The sequence below is a fragment of the Pristiophorus japonicus genome, chromosome 10, assembly GCF_044704955.1.
Source record: "Pristiophorus japonicus isolate sPriJap1 chromosome 10, sPriJap1.hap1, whole genome shotgun sequence".
Taxonomy (NCBI): domain Eukaryota; kingdom Metazoa; phylum Chordata; class Chondrichthyes; family Pristiophoridae; genus Pristiophorus; species Pristiophorus japonicus.
The window spans coordinates 104147365-104169673 of NC_091986.1; the positions used below are offsets into that span (position 1 = coordinate 104147365).

The following is a 22309-nucleotide window of genomic DNA, read 5'->3' on the forward strand; positions in this document are numbered from 1 at the left end:
TCTCACCACTCTTGGGGTAAAGAAGTTTCTTCTGAATACCCTATTGGATTTCTTGGTGACTATCTTATATTGATGGCCTCTAGTTATGCTCTTCCCCAGTAGTAGGTAAGCATATATACGGCAGGGGTGTTCTCAACCAGGGGTCCGCGAGAAGATTTCATGAGCTCCACGAGTTGGTTTGACCCTTCAATATACAGGGGAAACTACTGATGTTTATGGCATAAACAGCAGTAGTCTCCCCTGTATTTTGAGGTGAGTGGAATAGTGTCAGCAATACCAATACACTACATGTGCAGTCAATTCAGGTTCTTACTGTTGGACACTGTCATGTATCTCACACTACTGTACATAACTCTATCTTACCATGTTATACATGACTGTAACTAGAGATGACCTGTAACCACAAGCTTACCTTACCACCTGGGGTGCACTTGCAGGAGACACTGGATACCTGTCTCACACAGGTATATAATGACAGGTTTCAGGCAAGTGTGGCATTCGAGAGCTGTCTAATAAAGATGCAGGTCCTGAGTGACCTTGACTTCAGCATGTGCCTCGCGTGAATCTGTGCTGCAGGGACAGGACTTTACAGTGGCGACGAGGATGGGATCACAGAATCCACAGAATGGCGACCAACAGCTCAGATGAAAAATACAATGCTGGAGATAATTGGGAGGACTTTACAGAAAGGCTCGAGCAAAGCTTCGTAACCAAAGACTGGTTAGGCGACGATAAGGCAGACAAGAGCTCATCTCTTGACCAGCTGTGGCTTGAAAACATATGCCTTAATGAAGGATCTGCTGGCACCCGAGAAACCAGCAAGCAAGTAGTTTGAAGAGTTGAGCACACTGGTAAGAGACCACCTGAAGCCAGTGAGCAGCCTACACATGGCCAGACACAGGTTCTACAACTGCAGACGCTGTGTGGGCCAGAGCATACCCGACTTCGTGGCAGAACTTCGGAGGTTGGCTAGCTTATGCGAGTTCTCCGATGAACTAAGGAGAGAAGTACTGAGAGACTTTTTTATTAAGAGAATAGGCCACGCAGGCATATTCTGAAAGCTCACAGAGACCAAGAACTTGACCCTAGAGGCAGCAGCACTGGTTGCACAGACATTCTTTGCAGGAGAAGAAGAAACAAGGTTGATCTACACTGCGGGTACGACAACTAACGAAACATCGGAACAAGGGGCTCACAACGTGAAACAAACCGCTACCTCCACACACAGATAGAGGCAGGAGAGCAAGCCCTCAACAGCAGGCAGTGGTGCCAGAAGCCATCAAGGGCCACATGAACGGCCGTTCACACCTCATCAACCCACAATGCGAGCAATCAACTACAAACTGAGAGAAGCTCAAGAGAGATCAGTCAGACGCAGTTCATCCTTTGGAAACAATGGAAGTGGACTGTGCTGGAGAGGTGGGGGAAGGCACTCATCAAGGGGGTGTCGATTTCAGCATGCTGTTTGTAGAAACTGTGACTATACAGGGCATCTGGCCCGCATGTGCAGAAAAACGGCAGCTCGGCTGGTATACGAATCGGAAGGGTCGGAAAGCGGACCAGAAGATGGTGGGGACAGTACTCGGGACACCGAGGTACAGTGGGTCAACACGATCAATGGCCACTGCTCTTACAACAAGATGCCTCCAATAATGATAAGGGTCCTACTCAACGGGATACCCGTCAACATGGAGCTGGATACGGGAGCGAGTCAATCTCTCATGAGCGCTCAACAATTTGTGGCCGCACGAAAGATACAGACCAAAACTCACAAGGGTCGACACCAAACTAAGGACCTATACCAAAGAAATCATCCCAGTCCTTGGCAGCGCCATTCTCTCAGTCACACACAAAGGGACAGTGAACCGACTTCCTCTGTGGATTGTCCCTGGAGATCTCCCAGCACTGCTGGGGAGAAGCTGGCTGGCAAAACTAAACTGGAAATGGGATGATGATCATGCCATGTCGTCAGAGGAACGGACCTCCTGCTCAACAGTTCTAAGTCGATTTGAACATCTCTTTCAGCCAGGTGTGGGCACCTTCAAAGGGGCCAAAGTCAAAATCTACATCACACAGGATGCTAGACCGGTCCATCACAAGGCTCGAGCTGTGCCCTATGTGATGAGGGAAAAGACTGAATATGAACTGGACAGACTTTTGCGGGAAGGCATTATCTCACCCGTGGAATTTAGCGACTGGGCAAGTCCCATCGTCCCAGTCATGAAGCCTGATGGATCCGTACGAATCTGTGGGGACTACAAATCTACCATAAACAGAGTCTCCCTATAGGACCAATACCCGCTGCCCAGAGCAGAGGACTTATTTGCCACATTGGCTGGAGGAAAACTTTTCTCAAAACTAGATCTCACATCTGCGAATATGATGAAAGAATTGACTGAGGAATCCAAGCTACTCACCACCATCAACACTCATCGAGGCCTTTTCATGTACAATCGATGCCCATTCGGCATCAGGTCGGCAGCTGCTATATTCCAGCGCAACATGGAGAGTCTGCTCAAGTCCATCCTGGGGACAGTTGTATTTCAAGACGACATACTTATCACGGGCAGGGACACCGACTCCCATCTCCGCAATTTGGAGGAAGTACTAAAGCGGTTGGATCGGGTAGGCCTAAGAGTTAAGAAATCCAAGTGCCTATTTCTCGCGCCCGAGGTTGAATTTTTGGGCAGAAGGATTGCCGCTGATGGAATCCGCCCAACAGAGTCCAAAACCGAAGCAATTCGCCTGGCACCCAGGCCCCGGAACGTCTCAGAACTGAGCGCCTTTCTCAGGCTGCTCAATTACTTTGGGAACTTTATGCAGAACTTAAGCACGCTGCTGGAAGCTCTCCACGTGCTACTCAGAAAGGGGTGCGATTGGTTTTGGGGGGACGCCCAGGAACGCGCCTTCAATAAGGCACGCAACCTTCTATGTTCCAACAGTGTTTTGGCTTTCTTTGATCCAGGTAAAAAGCTAGTTCTTACATGTGATGCGCAGCGTACAGGGTCGGGTGCGTTTTACAACATGTCAATGGTGCGGGTAAATTACAACCCATAGCTTATGCCTCCAGGTCACTTTCATGGACGGAGCGTGGGTACGGGATGGTGGAGAAGGAGGCAATCACGTGCGTGTACGGTGTCAAAAAGATGCACCTTTTCGGGGCCAAGTTCGCGTTAGAAACCGACCACAAGCCCCTCACGTCCCTACTGTCCAAGAGCAAGGCAATAAATGCCAACGCCTCGGCACGCATTCAATGGTGGGTACTCATGCTGGCCTCTTACGGTTACACCATAAGGCACAGACCAGGCACAGACAACTGTGCCGACGCGCTTAGCAGGCTACCCCTGGCGACCACGGAAGGGTCTGACGAACAGGACTGTGAGATTGTCATGGCAATCAATGCCTTTGAGTCCACAGGTTCGCCCATGACGGCTCGCCAAATCAGAGCCTGGACGACCAGCAACCCCACGTTATCCCTAGTAAAAAGATGTGTCTTAACTGGTGACTGGGCAGAGGCTCGCCTGCCTGCCCCGAGGAGATCAAACCTTTCCATAGGCGCATGCATGAGCTGTCACTTCAAGCAGAATGCCTGATGTGGCGTAGCCGAGTAGTTATGCCTCTGCGAGGCAGAGAGGCATTTGTCCGGGAGCTCCACCGTGAGCACCCGGGGATCGTTCTCATGAAGGCCATAGCCAGATCCCACGTCTGGTGGCCTGGCATTGACGCGGACTTGGAGCTCTGCGTCCGACGGTGCACCATTTGTGCCCAACTCAGTAATGCCCCCAGGAAGGCCCCCCTGAGCCCCTGGCCCACCAAACCGTAGTCGCGGGTGCATGTAGACTACGCTGGCCCATTCGTGGGCAAAATATTCCTCGTAGTTGTAGATGCATTTTCAAAGTGAATCGAATGCACCATTTTAAACTCGAGCACCACTTCCACCACTGTGGAGAGCCTTGGAACCATGTTCGCAACGCACGGCATTCCTGACATATTGGTCAGTGATAATGGTTCGTGCTTCACCAGCGCAGAATTCCAAGATTTTATGAGTGACCACGGCATAAATCACGTTAGGACAGCACCGTTCAAGCCAGCCTCCAACAGCCAGGCGGAGTGAGCAGTGCAGATCATTAAACAAGGCATGCTCAAAATCCAAGGTCCCACGCTGCAGGGCCGCCTGTCGCGAGTGCTGCTGGCATACAGATCTCGTCCGCATTCATTGACCGGAGTTGCCCCCGCGCAACTATTGATGAAACGGACCTTAAAGACAAGGCTCTCATTAATCCTCCCAGACATGCATGAAATCGTTGAGGCAAAGCGCCGTAAGCTAACTGAATACCATGACCGAAATTCGAGGGGGAGGTGGAATGAGATAGGGGACAAAGTGTTTGTGCTAAACTATGGCAGGGGTCCCAAATGGCTTGCAGGGACAGTAACAGGCAAGGAAGGAAACAGGCTACTGGTTGTACAAATGGACAATGGCCAAACCTGCCGGAGGCATGTAGACCAAGTAAAAAGTAGATTTACCAACAACACTGCTGAACCAGAAGCAGACTACAATGTGGAACTCACACCATATCTAGTGGACAGACAGACGGAACAATCTGAGGAAAGGGCAATCCCAACAGACAGCCCAGGCAAGACACCAACAATCATACTGAACGAAACAGACAGCCCAGGCGAGATACCAGCAATCACGCCAAAAGAAAAACAGGCACCAAGGCAAACAACTGAACCACAACTAAGATGCTCCACGTGAGAGCGTAGACTACCTGAGAGACTGAACCTATAAAGACAATAAGACCTTGGGGGAGGGTGATGTCATGTATCTCACACTACTGTATCTTACCATGCTATACATGACTGTAACTAGAGATGACCTGTAACCACAAGCTTACCTTACCACCAGGGGTGCACTTGCAGGAGACACTGGATACCTGTCTCACACAGGTATATAAGGACAGGTCTCAGGCAAGTGTGGCATTCGAGAGCTGTGTAATAAAGGTGCAGGTCCTGAGTGACCTTGACTTCAGCATGTGCCTCGTCTGAGTTTGTACTGCAGGGTCAGGACTTTACAGACACCACTTGAAACTTAGACAAGTCCCTTTGTGTGTCCCTGATTTTTACAGCAGTACTTACCTCGTTTTCTTTTGATCCAGCCCTATTTGCTTCCACTCGCCGCTTTTAACTATTAAATAAAATAATGGAAGTCATAACTTCTCTCCTGGGGGACTAAAACTGGATTTGGAGGTGGGGAAACCCACGAGTTAGTCTAGCGTTGTGTGGGTCGAGGTAGCGCCAGCCTTCCTTTCAACCCTGTTCTTTCCCCTCATGCGGGGCTGCCCTGATTGAATTGGTGTTTGAGACGGGGAGCGCCATCAATGGAAAGAGTGTTTGTGCACCACGTGGCCTTGTGAGGTCGGGGGGGGGCGGGGGGGCGCGGCGAAGTAGGGCGGAAAGAAAGAGACTTTCCAGTCTCTGCGCCTGTGGCAAGACCATAATAATTGTGATCTGGTGTTACTCTCTCCTTCAGTTGAGGCTGGCTCATTGAATGTATTCAAGTCACAGATAGATAGATTTTTAAGCAATAAGGGAATTAAGGGTTACGGGGAGAGGGCGGGTAGGTGGAGCTAAGTCCACGACCAGATCAGCCATGATCTTATTGAATGGCGGAGCAGGCTCGAGGGGCTAGATGGCCTACTCCTGTTCCTAATTCTTATGTTCTTATTATGTTCAATGTCTTCAGTCTGAGTTAATAAAATAGCTGAAGGCATTATCATGATTTTCATTGTACCTCAGACTCGGAGCTTTATATTTATGGCCACGTGCTTCTCTAATGGACGGATAGACCTAGTCTGGGCATTCGTGTCCTTTGAGATACTGTCTACTATTTATGAAAGGGTTGGGGAATTTATGGCATTGAGGTCGAGTGGGTAAAGTGGCTCAGGGCCCTGGTTATTTCTTCATTTCTCATATGCCATTCGCCACCGCCATTACTAGTGCTGTTAATTCAAGTCTCTGGCTTTAACTGCCGTGTTTGGGTTTGGTATCGAAATAAGAGAGAAGTTCAGCTTCCAAAATGAAGGCCGTGGACCTGGAAATTTAGTCCAGTTGACCAAGTGTGCATAAAACGAGCCTGTAGTAAGCACTGCGCTTGTTACTCCTGGTTCATTTCCTGCTAAGCAAATGGTTGATGGGGTGGAGCAGACCGTTAGCAACAAATGGGCACATAATGTAAATTTAGGATAAATATAGAAAATGCTGGAAATACTTAGGTCAGGCAGCATCTGTGGAGAGAGAAACAGAGGCTGGAATTTTTCAGGGGGTCAGTGGGCGGGATTGGTGGCTCTTCGGGTGGGAAATTTAATATTTTTGACAGCAGGTTGGGAATGTCGAGTCTGTCAGTGCTGAGCAAACCCGACAGACAGCAGCAGGCGACCCAATTCAGGTAATTAGTGATTTGTTTAGAGCCAATTAAGAATGATTTTCAGCTTACCATTTGCATTTGACAGCTCGCCCAAGAGGTCCACGCTGGTCAAGCTGAGGTGGGAGTTTAGTGACCATTGAATCAGTTGCTGAGTTGACAGCTTCAAATGTAAAGTAAAAGCTCCCACCTTGCAGAGATATCTTCCCTCAGCCACAAGCTGTTCCTCACTGCATTTCCAGCACAGAGTCTGCAGGTTGCGTCTTTACACAAGTCTCCATCCAGTCTGACCTCATTATCTCTCTCACCATTGACAGATCGCTTATCACCTGCCATCTATTCCATCAGCATGAGTGCCTTATACTCTCACCATATTTACTTCACTTGATGCTGTACATCCTGGCTGCGACATGATGCACCAGGTTGGCGCCACCCCACAATAACACCATAAAGCATCCCTACAATGCCCAAGCCATTCCTTTCACACTCATCACCAGTGCGGGAGGTACCATTATGTCTCACCATTCACTGCAACTCACTAAACTACTTCCAAAGGTGCACACAAATCTGACAAGAATGCATAGTGTTGAAAATAAAGGTTTCAATGTTTGACACCACATTAACAGAAACTTTTCACGAACATTGCATAAAACACCCAAGTGCCTATCCTTGTGTGTTGTTAGCTGGTCTGATTGGACTAGCATGAGGGTGAGTGGTGGCTAGTGAGATGGGGATGTGATAATATAGATAGAGCGGAATGGGTGGAGGTGCAAGGTAAGTTAGTGTAAGGATGTGCAGAAGTAGGGTAGGGAATGCAGAGTAATGGGGATGTGATGAGAAGCACAGTAAGATGAGTTTGAGCGTGGCTTTGTACTAATGTTTTGTGATCTACTAAGATAACTGAAATGTTTGTGACACTGCACCCAGGTCCTCCTGACCTCATCCCTGCTTGTGCAAGGTGTAACCAGGCTGTGTTGCTCTCCTGCGGAGGTCTCTTCCACCCATGGGAAGGGAAAAGGACCTCCCTGCGTGTTGTGATTCCCTCCATACGCATATGGAGGGAGTCATGGGAGAGCCTGGGTGCAGCTCTGTATCTTTGTGCAGTCATTCTCAGTGTTTGCAGCACCTCAATGCTGTAGAACACTGACAACACAAATATCAAAATAAATTTACACAAGTCTCCATCCAGTCTGATCTCATTATCTCTCTCACCATTGACAGATTGTTTCTGTCATCTCTACTTCACCTGCTATCTATTCCATCAGAGTGGGACCGGGATGGAGCCAGCAGTGGGGTCGGGACCCGCCACCGTGTTGTCCATCACGGACCTACATGGACCTTATGTAAATTTAGGGCGTAATAAATTCTTATTTACGCAAGATGTAATAGAGCTATGACTAACTAATAACTAATATTTATGTAGAAAAAAAATACTTGTGTTGTGTTACAGGGGTCCTAAGAAATGTTGATAACACGGGATGGGGGCCTTGGAAGCAAAAAGGTTGAGAACCCCTGACCTACGGAACAGAAAAAGTCCAGCGCTGATGGGATAATAGAAATATCAATATTAAGGAAGGCAAACCAACAAGGATAAATAGTTTAGTGTGCAACATTATACAGATATTTCAGGGTTTGATTAATTTGAAGGGGAAAAGAAAGAACATTTTCAGAACCTTTTATTGGGAGATTAAATGGGTGGCGTCCAGTGACAACACTCTTTGTTAAACAAATTCATTTTTAAATAGAAGGTAAAATATCTTTTAAAATAATTTTTTAACAAAATAACATTTTTACCTTTGCTCATGGTTCTTTGAGCTTACTATTTACCCTAGCTTGACAATACCAGAAAAAAATAAGTAAAAGAATTCTTCTGTTTCAACTTTTACGCACAAATTTAACATGAGGGTCAACTGCGTGCTCCGGCCATTCCTTTACATTACAGATGTCCTAACTATAATCTTCCAAAGCTCTTTCCATTCAGGCACTATTCCTTTAGATTGGAAAATTGTGCATGTCATTCCACTATTTAAGAAAGGTGCGAGAGGGAAACCAGGGAATTATAGACCAGTTAGCCTGCATCTGTGGTCAGGAAATTACTCGAGCCTATAATTAAGGATGGAGTGACTGAAGACCTTGAAAATTTTCAGCTGATCAGAGAGAGCCAGCATGGAATTGTAAAAGCCTGACGAACCTGATTGAATTTTTTTGAAGACATAACTAAAGTAGTGGACAGGAGAATGTCTACGGATGTTATTTATATGGACTTCCAGAAGGCATTTGATAAAGTCCCACATACGAGACTGTTCATTAAAGTTGAGTTTAATGGAATTGAGGGCAATTATTGACCTGGTTAAGAAATTGGCTGAGCAGCAGGAGAGTAGGAATAATGAGCAGGTACTCTAATTGGCAGCATGTGACTAGTAGTATCCCGCAAGGATCTGTGTTGAGGCCTCAACTGTTCCCCATATTTATTAAAAACTTAGATGATGGGGTAGACAGCCACATATCCAAGTTTGCCGATGACACAAAGATAGGCAACATTGTAGGCAGTGTAGATGTAAGCATAAAATTACAGAGATATTGACAGATAGCTGAATGGTAAAAGCTGTGACAAATGAATTTCAATGTTGGCAAATGTAGGTCATCCAATTTGAACCTAAAAAGGATAGAACAGAGTATTTTCTAAATGATAAAAAGCTAGAAACAATGGCAGTCCAAAGAGACTTGGGGCTATACATAGATCATTAAAATGTGATGGACAAGTACAGAAAATAATCAAAAAGACGAATGGAATGCTGGCCTTTATAGCTAGAGGACTAGAATACAAGGGGTAGAAGTTATGCTACAGCTATACAAAGCTGTGGTTAGACCACACCTTGAGCACTGTGAGCAGTTCTGGGCTCCACACCTTAGGAAGGATATATTAGCTTTGGAGGGAGTGCAACGTCGTTTTACCAGAATGATACCTGGACTCCAAGGGCTAGACTTTCCCTAAAGGCCCTCAATGCTCGATTGCCCGCTGAGAAGAGCCGCTAACGTTTGGCGTAAAAAGCTGGCGAGAATTTCCATTTTAATGTTTAAAGTAAGTAAAACTAATCGCCCGGCGAGAAAATGGGTGTTGCACACTCATTGTCGGCGGTTTTCTCAGTGGGTAAGTGGAAAGTTAGCAACATAGGCGGTCGTTACCGGAATGGATGGTAAGTAGTAAAACTTAGTCCGAGGCTGCGGTTGGGCCTAGGAATGGGGTAAAAGATTTTTTTAATTTTCCTTAAAAAAAATAAAAATGTACAAAGCATTCCCAAGACAGTTTTAACCCTAATCGCCATTTTAAAATTTTAAAAAAATAATTAAAGAACTTTAACTTACCTTTCTTTGCAGGGTTCCACCTTACCGCCCTCTAAAAGCAGCTTTTACAGGGCGGGTCTCCCACCGATCTGGACGTCGGCGGTTGAGGCCAAACTTACATCCTGGCAGTTGTTCTTGGTGTTGCACGTGGACGGTTTGGTCCCAGCGGGCGACATCAGATGTGGGCGATACCAAGGCAAAAACTTGCCTGGAAACTCTCGCCGGGTGGAAAACCAGCTGCAACGCTGAGAAAATCGGCGACAATGAAACCGAAAGTCTGGTCCCGAGTGTTAAATTACGAGAACAAACTAGAGTTGTATTCACTATAATTTAGAAGGTTATCATCATCATGGGCAGTCCCTCGGGATCGAGGAAGGCTTGCTTCCACTCTTAGCATGAGTTCTTACGTGGCTGTACAGTCCAATACGAGAACCACAGTCTCTGTCACAGGTGGGACAGACTGTGGTTGAGGGGAAGGATGGGCAAGGAGCCTGGTTTGCCGCACGCTCCTTCCGCTGCCTGCGCTTGATTTCTGCATGCTCTCGGCAACGATACTCGAGGAGCTCAGCGCCCTCCCCGATGCACTTCCTCCACTTAGGGCGATGTTTGGCCAGGGACTCCCAGGTGTCAGTGGGGATGTCGCACTTTATCAGGGAGGCTTTGAGGGTGTCCTTGTAACGTTTCCTCTGCCCGCCTTTGGCTCGTTTGCCGTGGACGAGTTCAGAGTAGAGCGCTTGCTTTGGGAGTCTCGTGTCTGACATGCGAATTATGTGGCCTGCCCAGCGGAGCTGATCAAGTGTGGTCAGTGCTTCAATGCTGGGGATGTTGGCCTGGACAAGGACACTAATGTTTGTGCGTTTGTCCTCCCAGGAGGTTTGTAGGATCTTGCGGCGACATCACTGGTGGTATTTCTCCAGCGATGTCTCCGCAAGATCCTACTGTATATGGTCCACGTTTCTGAGCCATACAGGAGGGCGTGTATTACTACAGCCCTGTAGACCATGAGCTTGGTGGCAGTTTTGAGGGCCTGGTCTTCAAACACTCTTTTCCTCAGGCGGCTGAAGGCTGTACTGGCACACTGGAGGCGGTGTTGGATCTCGTCGTCAATGTCTGCTCTTGTTGATAGGAAGCTCCCGAGATAAGGGAAGTGGTCCACGTTGTCCAGGGCCGCGCCGTGGATCTTGATGTCTGGGAGGCAGTGTTGTGCGGCGAGGACAGGCTGGTGGAGGACCTTTGTCTTACTGATGTTTAGCGTAAGGCCCATGCTTGCATACACTTCGGTAAATACGTCGACTATGTCCTGGAGTTCAGCCTCTGTCTGCACAGACGCAGGAGTCATCCGTGTACTGTAGCTCAACGATAGAGGTTGGAGTGGTTTTGGACATGGCCTGGAGACGGTGAAGGTTGAACAGCTTCCCACTGGTTCTGTGGTTTAGTTCCACTCCAGCGGGGAGCATGTCAACTATGAGGTGGAGCATGGCAGCGAGGAAGATTGAGAAGAGGGTTGGGGTGATGACGCAGCCCTGTTTGACCCTGATCCGGACGTGGATTGGGTCTGTGATGGATCCATTGGTAAGGATCACAGCCTGCATGTCGTCGTGGAGCAGGTGGAGAATGATGACGTACTTTTGGGGGCATCTGAAACGGAGGAGGACACTCCATAGACCCTCGGGGTTGACAGTGTCAAAGGCCTTTGTAAGGTCGAAGAAGGCCATGTATAAGGGCTGGCGCTGCTCCCTGCATTTTTCCTGCAGCTGTCGTGCTGCAAAAATCATGTCCGTTGTGCCCCGGAGGGGACGAAATCCGCACTGCGACTCCGGGAGGAGCTCCTCGGCCATGGGGAGGAAGGCCATTGAGGAGGACTCTAGCGACGACTTTCCCAGTGGCTGAGAGCAGAGAGATTCCTCTGTAGTTGTCGCAGTCGGACTTGTCTCCTTTTTTAAAGATGGTCACGATCACTGCATCTCTGAGATCTCCCAGCATGCTCTCCTCCCTCCAGATGAGAGAGATGAGGTCATATATTCGTGCCAGCAGTGCCTCTCCGCCATACTTCAGTGCCTCAGCAGGGATTCCATCCGCTCTTGTAGCCTTGTTGTTTTTTTAGCTGTCTTATGGCTTTTTCTACCTTCTGCAGTTTTGGGGTTTTACTGAGGTGGTGGCGAGTAGCATGCTGCAGAATGGAGTCGAGAACACTCGAGTCAAAGGCAGAGTCTCGATTGGGGAGATCTTCGACGTGCTCCTTCCAGCGGGCCCTGACTGCCTCGGTGTCCTTGATTAAGTGTTTCCCCGTTCTTGGCCAGGAGTAGGGAGTAGGGTGGGGCCTTGGGAGTTTGGTCCATATGTGGCTTTAAGGGGACTTAAGGGGTGATTTGATTAAAGTTTTCAAGATATTAAGGGGAACAGATAGGGTAGATAGAGAGAAACTATTTCTGCTGGTTGGGGAATCTACTACACACTAGCAGAAGCTTGGAACTCTCTTCCATAAATGGCAATTGATGTTAGATCAATTGTTAATTTTAAATCGGACATTGATAGCTTTTTGTTAATCAACGATATTAAAGGATATGGGGTAAAGGCGATTATATGGAGTTAGATCATAGCCATGATCTAACTGAATAGCAAAATAGGCTTGTAAGGGGATAAAAAAGAGTCACTAGAGTGAAGCAGACTGATGGTCATGCTGATGGTCACAAATGGAGATACTGAAGGTAGTGAATTGATCTGACATGTAAAATGGTTGAAATTAAGAGGGTTTATCAGTATTAGGAGATTCTGAGGAATCAGGAGTTCTTCTGTCTTACAGTATGGATTATAATATTGACTGGTTATGTACACACTTATACACTTGCTTACATTGGGCTAGTAAGAAGGGAATAGTGAAGCCTGATGGGTAATGAACCATCCGTTATTAACATTAGAACAGATGGAAGCGTACATATTCAGGTCAGAACAAGGACACAAATGTTTGGGAACATAGATTATAACAGCAGGGGAACTGGTAGTTTTGACTAGAGTTCTTGGGAGAGGATAAGGTGGCACCACCCTGGAAAATAAAATTAATAACACATTCCAGAAGGGGGACATGTGATGGGAGATGGACAGATGGGGGAGAACCACTCAGAGTTAGTCTGATAAGAGTCAACAAATCAATGTAACTTCACTGATAGCAGTAGGCCAATCGGTGGTTTTGTAGCAGGGTTGCACAAATCAAAAAATCGTATATCTGTGCTTGTAGAACTCTTGTACTTTGAAGTGTTCGTCTGGAATGTTTCCCGAGCATGTTCGAATAATAAACCGGTGAACCGAAGATTCTGTTTGTTTGATTCTGTGCTCGTTATATGGAGGGTGAGGGCAGGTGTCGACCCCTTATATCAGGGAGTCCACCTCGAGGAAGAGAAGTCTTCCTTTTACCCCAACAATTGGCCCTGTGAGCAGGGTGCAGACCCTCTGATCTGGATGATGTGGCAGCTAGCAATGGCAGTATGTTTTTTGTACCACCTGCAGCTATAGCATTGACGGGGAAGGAGGTAATCTGTATAAAGAACTAGAAGGGGGTAATCTGTAGAACAAAATTATAGTGAACCACGGAAGGATGAAAACCAAGGTAGGGGATAGGTGCATTGCCTGAACAAGAAGGAATACAACCGAAAGGGGTCGAGAAAAATGACCAAGGGATAGGTGTATTGCCTGAACAAGAAGGAATACAACCTAAAAGTGGGGTGGGACCCCAGGATGTTTAGGAAACACTGGCCAGTAGGAGAAAATGAAGACCAAGGGGGAATCTCTGAGATATGGACCAAAAGGGTCCCGGGTATAAATGCTGGCAGGAAAGACGAAAAATAAAACCGACACTTGAGTTGCAGGGAACCAGATTAGGGAGGCCAGCAGTATTGTTGGACCCCTCTAACGTCCGTCTGGACCAAGGGCTTGGAAACAGTACACGGAATCTGGTAGAGGGGTAAACGTACCCAGATGAGAGATGGCATGCAAGGATAAGTGGCTGAAAAAAGCAGAGGTTTGAATGAAAAGTTGGTGTGAATGTCTGTCTTTAAGTGAAAGCGTTCGTGTGGAAGCTTTCTTGACTGTGGAATAAGTTGTTGGAAAAAACATACAATAAGCTGTATTGAATTCACAAAGGACGGGTTGTTATCAAAAGATAAAAGATGCAACCTTGGAAGCTAAAGCTGCTAAAAGAAAACAAATTGGGAAAATGAATCGCGATTGTCTTATGTAGTTTAAATTAACAAATTCACGGAGACACAAGCCCTCTGTGTAAAATGTTTGTTAGATACAAAACTAATTTGAAGAAAGGAGAAAATGGAAAATGACGTAACTTACTGGATGTGATGTTGGCTGTGAAAAAGATATTGGTTTGTCTGGAGGGTAATTAACCAATGAAAACTAAGCTCTCATTGTGGCCACAGTGAAATTTCGGTTTTGTTTCAAAGTGTGAATATTGGAAAAGAGATAAAAGACACTCTATGTTGATAATGATTTTAAATTACGAGAAAGTTTCACTGCAGTAAAGGAGATTTAAATTTCGGGTTTGAGAACCTTTTTAAAATGGATGGTGCTTATCGAGAAAAAATCCCGAACAGTCTAAACAAGCAGGAGAGGGTTTTGGAGATAACGAGGGGAAAAGATCTAAGCTATGTGTTAGCCCATCCGCGAACTCAGCAAAGGAAGGAAAAAAACTGGGAATTAGAAAATATGTTGCTGAGAGGACAATTTTTTTTGAAAGATGGAACCGGCACAGAAGTTTTAGCATTTGTGCCAAGAGAAATTAAACACAAGATTTATCAAGGGACCTTAAAAAACAAAATGCTGGAATGTGTGTCGCTTGTGTGAAAATGTATTAAAGTGTGGTAGTTTCCCTGATTGTTTTGACTATGATTTACTGAGCTAAGAAAAAATAAGCTTTGGCCTTGAAGTCACAGTTGCCACTACTTAATTTTAAATTGGATTTCAGTAAACAAAATAGCTATTAAAAATGTGTGGTCTCGTTTTAAATCGATTTGAACATTTAAAAAGCACCGTTTTCTGTAGTGTCACTTTAAAAAAGGCCTGTATGAATACAAGATTCACACATTTTTAAAAAACTTTGGCAAGTATTTGGAATTGGAAATTTAGAAACAATTGGAGTTTAATCTAAAATACTGACTTTCCTGATGAGAATGTTTTATTTAAAGCTAATAATGACAGCTTTACTGATTTCTGCTGTTTTAACAGATTTCTAATTTCTAAGCAAGTTTTGAAGGCACAAAGACTTGGGGGAAAAAAATTCTGATATTGGGAAAGGTTTAAAAAAAGAATTATGCAAAGTCACGTAATGACGTCAGGCCTTCTTACAAACCTGCAAAGGAGTTAACCCTTTCCATTGACAGCTGTTTTATACTGGATATTATTCATTTGAATTTCTTAATAAAAGAAATGAAAAAGCAAGGATGGCAACCAGAAAACTCACCTGACAGACAGAGGAAATGGTGGGATAGTCAGAAGAATAAAACGGAGCAAGCCTATGTAATAATACTTGCCTGCTACAGAGGACAGATAAAAGAAATAAGTACTCAAACAAAACAAATTCAAGAGTTAGAAGCTAAGATAAATAAGCTGGAAGAGATCAAAGACGGGATCAGACGGATAGTGCAGTGCGCAGCCAAAGCACCATCACCTACAGCATCAGCAATAGAGCTGCTGTACCCTTCGATGGGTAAGTGTAATCCACAAACCCAACCTAACAGTCAATCAGACCGGGATAAGTTGACCGATGACGAGTGCAGAGTAGATTGGTCCCTGGCACATGATAATTGAATGAATTACCAATCCCTAAAGCAAATAGTAGGAATACAGAATTCTGGCAAAAGGTGGAAGAGATGCTAGACTCCCATAACCTAACCTTAGTAGACAGTCACAATCTGGTAAAAGCCAAAACGGGTGCGATAAATTGGCACAAAGCGACACAAGAGGTACAAAATGGGAAATGGAAGAATTAGAACAAATTGGAGTAGGATACTGAATGTGACTCAAAAGGCAGGCGAAAGGATAGGGGAATACGGGGAACGAAAGTGATTGAATACAAGGACCACTCCGGGGCGAATAACCCCGACAAAAATGATGCAGCACTCTTGAAAATGTTTAAAAACGGACTAGGAGAAGCCCATCAAAAGATAATTAAGTTAAGATTTAAGGTAGGGGATGACTATGATGAAACTTTGGAATGGGAAGAACATGTAGAAGAGTTAAAGTTAGAACAAAGGGAGAAGATAGCAAAAATAGCAGCAGCGACGGTAGCAGCAGATACGAAGGGAGAGGAAACACACCCCGTGCAGCTCCCCTGATATGTTTTAACTGCAATCAGGAAGGCCACTTCAGTAGGGATTACCCGCAGAAGAGGAAAGGTTGCAAAAGTTCTAGAGGAAAATGTTACAATTGTGGTAAACCTGGACACTTGTCTAAAGATTGCTGGAATAAGGGCGGAGGCGCAGGGAGGTGAGGTGGCAGAACAACAACACGTACTAGCTTTAACTACAGTGCTAGGAGCTGTACAGAGTGCAGGATTAGAAATAAATCTGAGGAAGGTGCAGGTGGGAAGGAGCGAAGTAACATATCTCGGATACATAGTATCACAAGGGAAGAGATCAGATGCCTGAGGACAGAAAGGAAGCAATACTATCAATGCCCAGGCCAGGAACAGTGACAGGGGGCAGGCAGGTACTAAGACTATTCAAGTGCTGCAGAAATGTTATGCCGAGATGACCCAACCTATACAGAACCTGGTCAAAGGGGGGAAACCCTCCGAAGAGCCTGTAAACTGGGGCCCTGATCAGGAAATTGAGGTTGCAAGGTTAATACAAGCTCTCACAAGTGCTCCAGCCCTGGGATTACCCGACCAGAATAGGCCCTTCCACATCTATACCCACTACAGTAAAGATCATTACATGGGGGCAGGCATAAGCCAGTGGCATAGTAATGTCAGGACACGTACCCAGCATACCTTAGTAGAATTGCTTAACACAGGAAGGCTAAAACCTGTATCCGACGCGTGAAGGGCTAGGTGGGAAGCAATGCTCTTACCCCCCAATGGGTCGGTAACAATAAAAGACAACTGTAACAACCCTGCAGGGTGGATCATTACGCAGGGAGATGAGCATCAGTGTAGCCCAACAGGAGAAGACGAGGGCAGTAGTCAGGCTTGAGGAGGCAGACATGGATCTATATGAGGATGGGTCCCTGTGCTATATCAACGGGACACCACGGACGAGATGGGCAGTGGTAGATAGCAGCGGACAGGTTAGAAGGGAAGAACGGTTAGCTCAAGTGGCTGAATTAGTGGCTCTCACTGAGGCTTTGAGGCTGGCTAAGGGAAAAAGAGTAAACATCTATACAGACAGTCGGTATGTTTTTGTAGTAGTATATGATTATATGGTAGCCTGGAGTAGACAGGGATACATGACTTCAGGAGGAGGAACAATTAAACACGAGGAGATTGTTAAAGAATTGTTAAAGAGCCTCCCTCCTACCCCAAGAGTGTGCGATAATAAAAGTCAAAGCGCATATAAAAAATTATCAACACCAACAGGGAAACGCACGGGCAGACAAGGCAGCCAAACAAGTGGCAGAGACAGGTACACTGGCCGGGGAGACCCAGATCGGAGCATGTACAATCGGGCCTGAGGAAGTAAACATGCTTAAGGTATAGGGAGAAGCCACTCCACAGGAAAGGAGCCCAACAAGGGACTGACGGGGTATGGAGGAAAGATGGGAATTTATACCACGGGTATGTCCATACAGGTATAACCAACATGATAAGCTCGATATACAGATGTTGGTGGTAGAAGGGAATGGGTAGAGATATAGAGGACCACTGTAGAAGGTGCCTGACATGCGCAAAATACAACGCAGGGGAGAAAGTAAAGTTCAGAATGGGACATCAACCCCGACAGAAAGGACCCTGGGAAAACTTACAAATAGATTTTACTGGACCGTTACCCAGCAACAAGGGGAAGACATACTGCCTAGTTATAATAGACCAGTTTACAAAGTGAGTAGAAGCTTTCGCCACTAGAAATTATTTATCAGAAACCGTGGCCAGGATCCTAGCAGAAGAAATAATACCCTGATGGAGAATGCCACTACAGCTGGACTCAGATCAAGGTACACACTTCACAGGGAAGTCATGAAACAGGCCTGCGCTTTACTAAGGATCAGGAATAGAACCCTAAAAGCAGCCCTAGCCAAGGCAACGAGACTGCCAGAAGTCTTTGTTTCAGGAAGCAAGGACGTGGGACCATATAAAGACAGGATACGGAGGTTTGTGATGGAACTCTAAGCAGTTACATGATTTAAAGGCACAGGCTAGAGATCAGCAAGTAATCAAGGACTTAGGGAACAACACTAAGGAACAGAAGGTCCAAATACCCAAAAGGGACCAATCAGGTAATGGTGAGGATGTGCGCCTGCATAGTTATAAGGGGTATCGGCAAGTGGAAACACTGGACCCAGTTAAAAAAGCATGGTCACTAACTAACCGGTGATGACCGGGAAATATTGTTTTTTTTGCAGGACTCTGGTGCTCGTGGGAACAATGTGGGGTAACGCAGCCTCATATCAAGGACAACAGGCTGAGGGACGGCAAGGCCTGTATTACAGGGACTCGGGCGACATTAGTTTAATAAAGAATCAAAAACACTGATGGTGACGGGCGGAGCAACAGTAGACTTAAATAACGGGCATAAAACAACATAACAATGAAACGAAACAACATTGGGGATGGGCCAGTAATACGGGACCATAATTAGTGGGAACAAGACCACGGTGTGTTTTATAATCAGGAGGGACAAAGATACTGCACCCTGGGGGAAGGGGCTGCAGATTTCACTCAACATTTATGAATAACGCAGACCAAGGATAAGATACACTTCAGGGTATGTCAGTGAATAATTACTGTATTCCTAAATTTAACAGACTTAACCATCCCCAACTTCGGCGGGTTAAGCACTATAAGCCTGTATAGAAACCTGACCCTGTGAGCACTTGAAGGCCCTGAATCAAAAACCATGAAGTTTAATGTGGTAAGAGGGTCAGGTACAAAGCTGGACCGGGGAAAAAGAGGGATATTAGAAATGGCAGGCGCGGGATACGCGGCGGGATACGCGGTGGGAGTTGCGACAGTAAACATTATAGACCTGCACACGATAGATGATCGAATTGATGCCCTAACACGAACCTTACAGGGACTGTTGGAGAGAAATTAGGATATAATAGGTTTTGTATTATCTATACCACAGTATGATGTAACAAAGGGTGATCCTCTATACCAAACAAACAATGTAGGAGAAACTCAATGTGGTACCATGACAATTCAGAAATGTAACTGAAGAAAACAACAGCACCAAGAGTCTCAGCAGAGATGATTGTTATAAAAACCAAGTTGTTTTATCAAAGATGACTGTGGATAAGACCAAGTGGACGGGTGCACCTTGAGCGTCAACCTCCTAACACAGGACTACAAAATTATTGCTGTTCCACGAGGAAATGGAGATTGATGTGTGAGCACCACGGCAACTGAAATGAAGAAAGGAACACCTCATGCACCATTATGGATACTGACGTCTGCTTTACTCCGGTTAACGAGAGAGATATAAACTGGTTAATTATAACCCCTGAACTAAAGGAGGAAACTATCGATGGAACTATGATGGACATTACCTGAGGAGGTTATGCAAAGGCCACCGGGCTGCAAGGAAAATTGATACTCGAACTGAATGAGGAACAAACTCTACTGATTTGGACACAATGAAAGAGAATTCGACAACATAGAGAAGATCCCAGGTGGAGGAAAGATAGAAGAAACAGGTGGGGCAGAAATTCGAATACCGAGGAAATGTTGGATAGAAAGGAGTTATACATGAACTATGCTGGACTCAATGTACTGGTTGTAGTGCAAGGGAACTCATCTTGCTAGTATTATTGGTGCACAGCGCTAATGAAGAGGATAGAATAATTGTTTTTTGGTTGATTTCATTGATTGTTTGTAAAATTTGCCACAGCTCTGAATAAAGTTTTGAAGAATTAAACATAAGTAAATTCACACTAATCACAACTGTGATGTACAAATCCTGTAAAAGGTATGACTTACGTAAGAGACAGGCCCTAGCCCGTACTATAGTTAAAACATTGAATGAAGGGAAATTAGACAGTCTGGCAGAAAGGATTTATTTAGTATAACCTTGATGGAAAAGCCAACAGGTAGGTCCTGCAGCTCGGGAGGTAGTGCTACCCAAGCGAAAGGACAAGCCTGGAGGCTCACCCATGAGGAAGTCATTTGGAAATGGCCTATCTTGGGCATATAGCCAAGGGCCATTAGAGGGGACTGTAAGGGGATAAAAAATGGTGACTAGAGTGGAGACAGATCGTCATGCTGATGGTCACAAATGGAGATGCTGAAGGTAGTGAATTGATCTGACATGTAAAATGGTCCAGGTTAAGAGGGTTTATCAGTATTAGGAGATTCTGAGGAATCAGGAGTTCTTCTGTCTTACAGTATGGATTGTAATATTGACTGGTTATGTATACACACTTAGACACTCGCTTACATTGGGCTAGTAAGAAGTGAATAGCGAAGCCTGATGGGTAATGAACCATCCGTTATTAACATTAGAACAGATGGAAGCGTACATATTCAGGTCAGAACAAGGACACAAATGTTTGGGAACATAGATTATAACAGCAGGGGAACTGGTAGTTTTGACTAGAGTTCTTGGGAGAGGATAAGGAGGCACCACCCTGGAAAACAAAGTTAATAACACATTCCAGAAGGGGGACATGTGATGGGAGATGGACAGATGGGGGAGAACCACTCAGAGTTAGTCTGATAAGAGTCAATAAATCAATGTAACTTCACTGATAGCAGTAAGCCAATCGGTGGTTTTGTAGGAAGGTCACATAAATCGAAAAATCGTCTATCTGTGCTTGTAGAACTCTTGTACTTTGAAGTGTTCGTCTGGAACGTTTCCCGAGCATGTTCGAATAATAAACCAGTGAACCGAAGGTTTCATTTGTTTGATTCTGTGCTCGTTATACGGAGGGCGAGGGCAGTTGTTAACCCTTTGTATCAGGGAGTCCACCACCTTTTACCCCAACAAGGTTCAAGGGGCTAAATGGCCTACTCCTGATCCTGTACAAAAGCTATTGTCGGTTAGCTGTATTAGTAGCAAAGATATACATTTGTTTATAAATTAGTTAAATATATGATGTGGTGTATCCAGAAGAATCAAAAGTGCACACAGATTTTTAACCAGTATTAAAGATCACAGATTGGTTAATTTAAAACTTACCTTCCTTCTGCATCTAGTGGCTGACCATTAAATAAGTTGTTGTTTGTGGGACCGTATTTCCACCGCTCCATTTCAGCTGCAATAAAGTACTTTCTCTCTTTACCAGTAAGTGTAGTTTCTGAATAATTGTGCCCACAATCCTGCACAACATACAATGCCTGCATACCAGCTAGAAAATAAATAAAATAAGACTAGGGTATACAAATCTTACATTTTTAAAGGCCACAATAATTCAATAAATGAAATAAAATCGGCAAACTTTTTCTCCAGTTTTGTTCCCTCCGCTCCTAAGAAAGTTGCCTCTTGCTGGTAGATAGTTCCACGACTGTCACACCTCTGTACCCAAATGGTCATTTTTCAGCAAGTGGCAACTAGCTATTCAACTATGTAAGCTATCAAAGGTGTTGTCTTCAAGCGCAGTGTACACAAAGTGATTCCTCCTAAGATTCATTGTAAGGTCGATTCTTTAAGGCCACTGGCAATTTTGAATGAGAGGCAGCCACCTTGGCTCAAGCCAATCCGCCCTTGCAAGGCCCAGTGCAGTCCTCTGGAGAACTAACTGGACCAAAAAAAACTTCTTTATTTAATTCTCTGGCTTCTGCTGGAACAATTCTGATTAGAGAAGTGAATGACTCCCCTCCAGGATCAATTACCTTACTCTAATGCAGGTTGGTAGCCTTTAGAAGACCCCCGAGGACTGATGCGAGGTTTCATAACAACATAAGAAATAGGAAAAGGAGTAGGCCATACGGCCCCTCAAGCCTGCTCCGCCATTCAATAAGATCATGGTTGCTCTGATAATGGACTCAGCTCCACTTCCCTGCCCGCTCCCCATAACCCCTTATACCCTTATCGTTTAAGAAACTGTCTATTTCTGTCTTCAATTTATTCAATGTCCCAGCTTCCACAGCTCTCCGAGGCAGCGAATTCCACAGATTTACAACCCTCAGAGAGAAGAAATTTATCCTCATCTCAGTTTTAAATGGGCGGCCCTTTATTCTAAGATCATGCCCTCTAGTTCTAGTCTCCCCTGTCAATGGAAACATCCTTTCTGCATCCATCTTGTCAAGCCCCCTCATAATCTTATATGTTTCGATAAGATCACCTCTCATTCTTTTGAATTCCAATAAGTAGAGGCCCAACCTACTCAAGCTTTCATAAGTCAACCCCTCATCCCCAGAATCAACCTAGTGAACCTTCTCTGAAC

At 45.3% G+C, this 22309-nt stretch overlaps 1 protein-coding gene across 2 annotated transcripts in view; it reads right to left on the reverse strand.

The window, feature by feature from the left end:
• The window catches only part of hephl1a (hephaestin-like 1a), a 146878-nt gene that overhangs the window by 67803 nt on the left and 56766 nt on the right, over positions 1–22309 (reverse strand). For both annotated transcript variants that reach the window (XM_070891980.1, XM_070891981.1), the window contains exon 6: positions 21103–21271. In XM_070891980.1, the coding sequence (XP_070748081.1) occupies positions 21103–21271 (169 nt within the window). The remainder of the gene's footprint in view (positions 1–21102; positions 21272–22309) is intronic.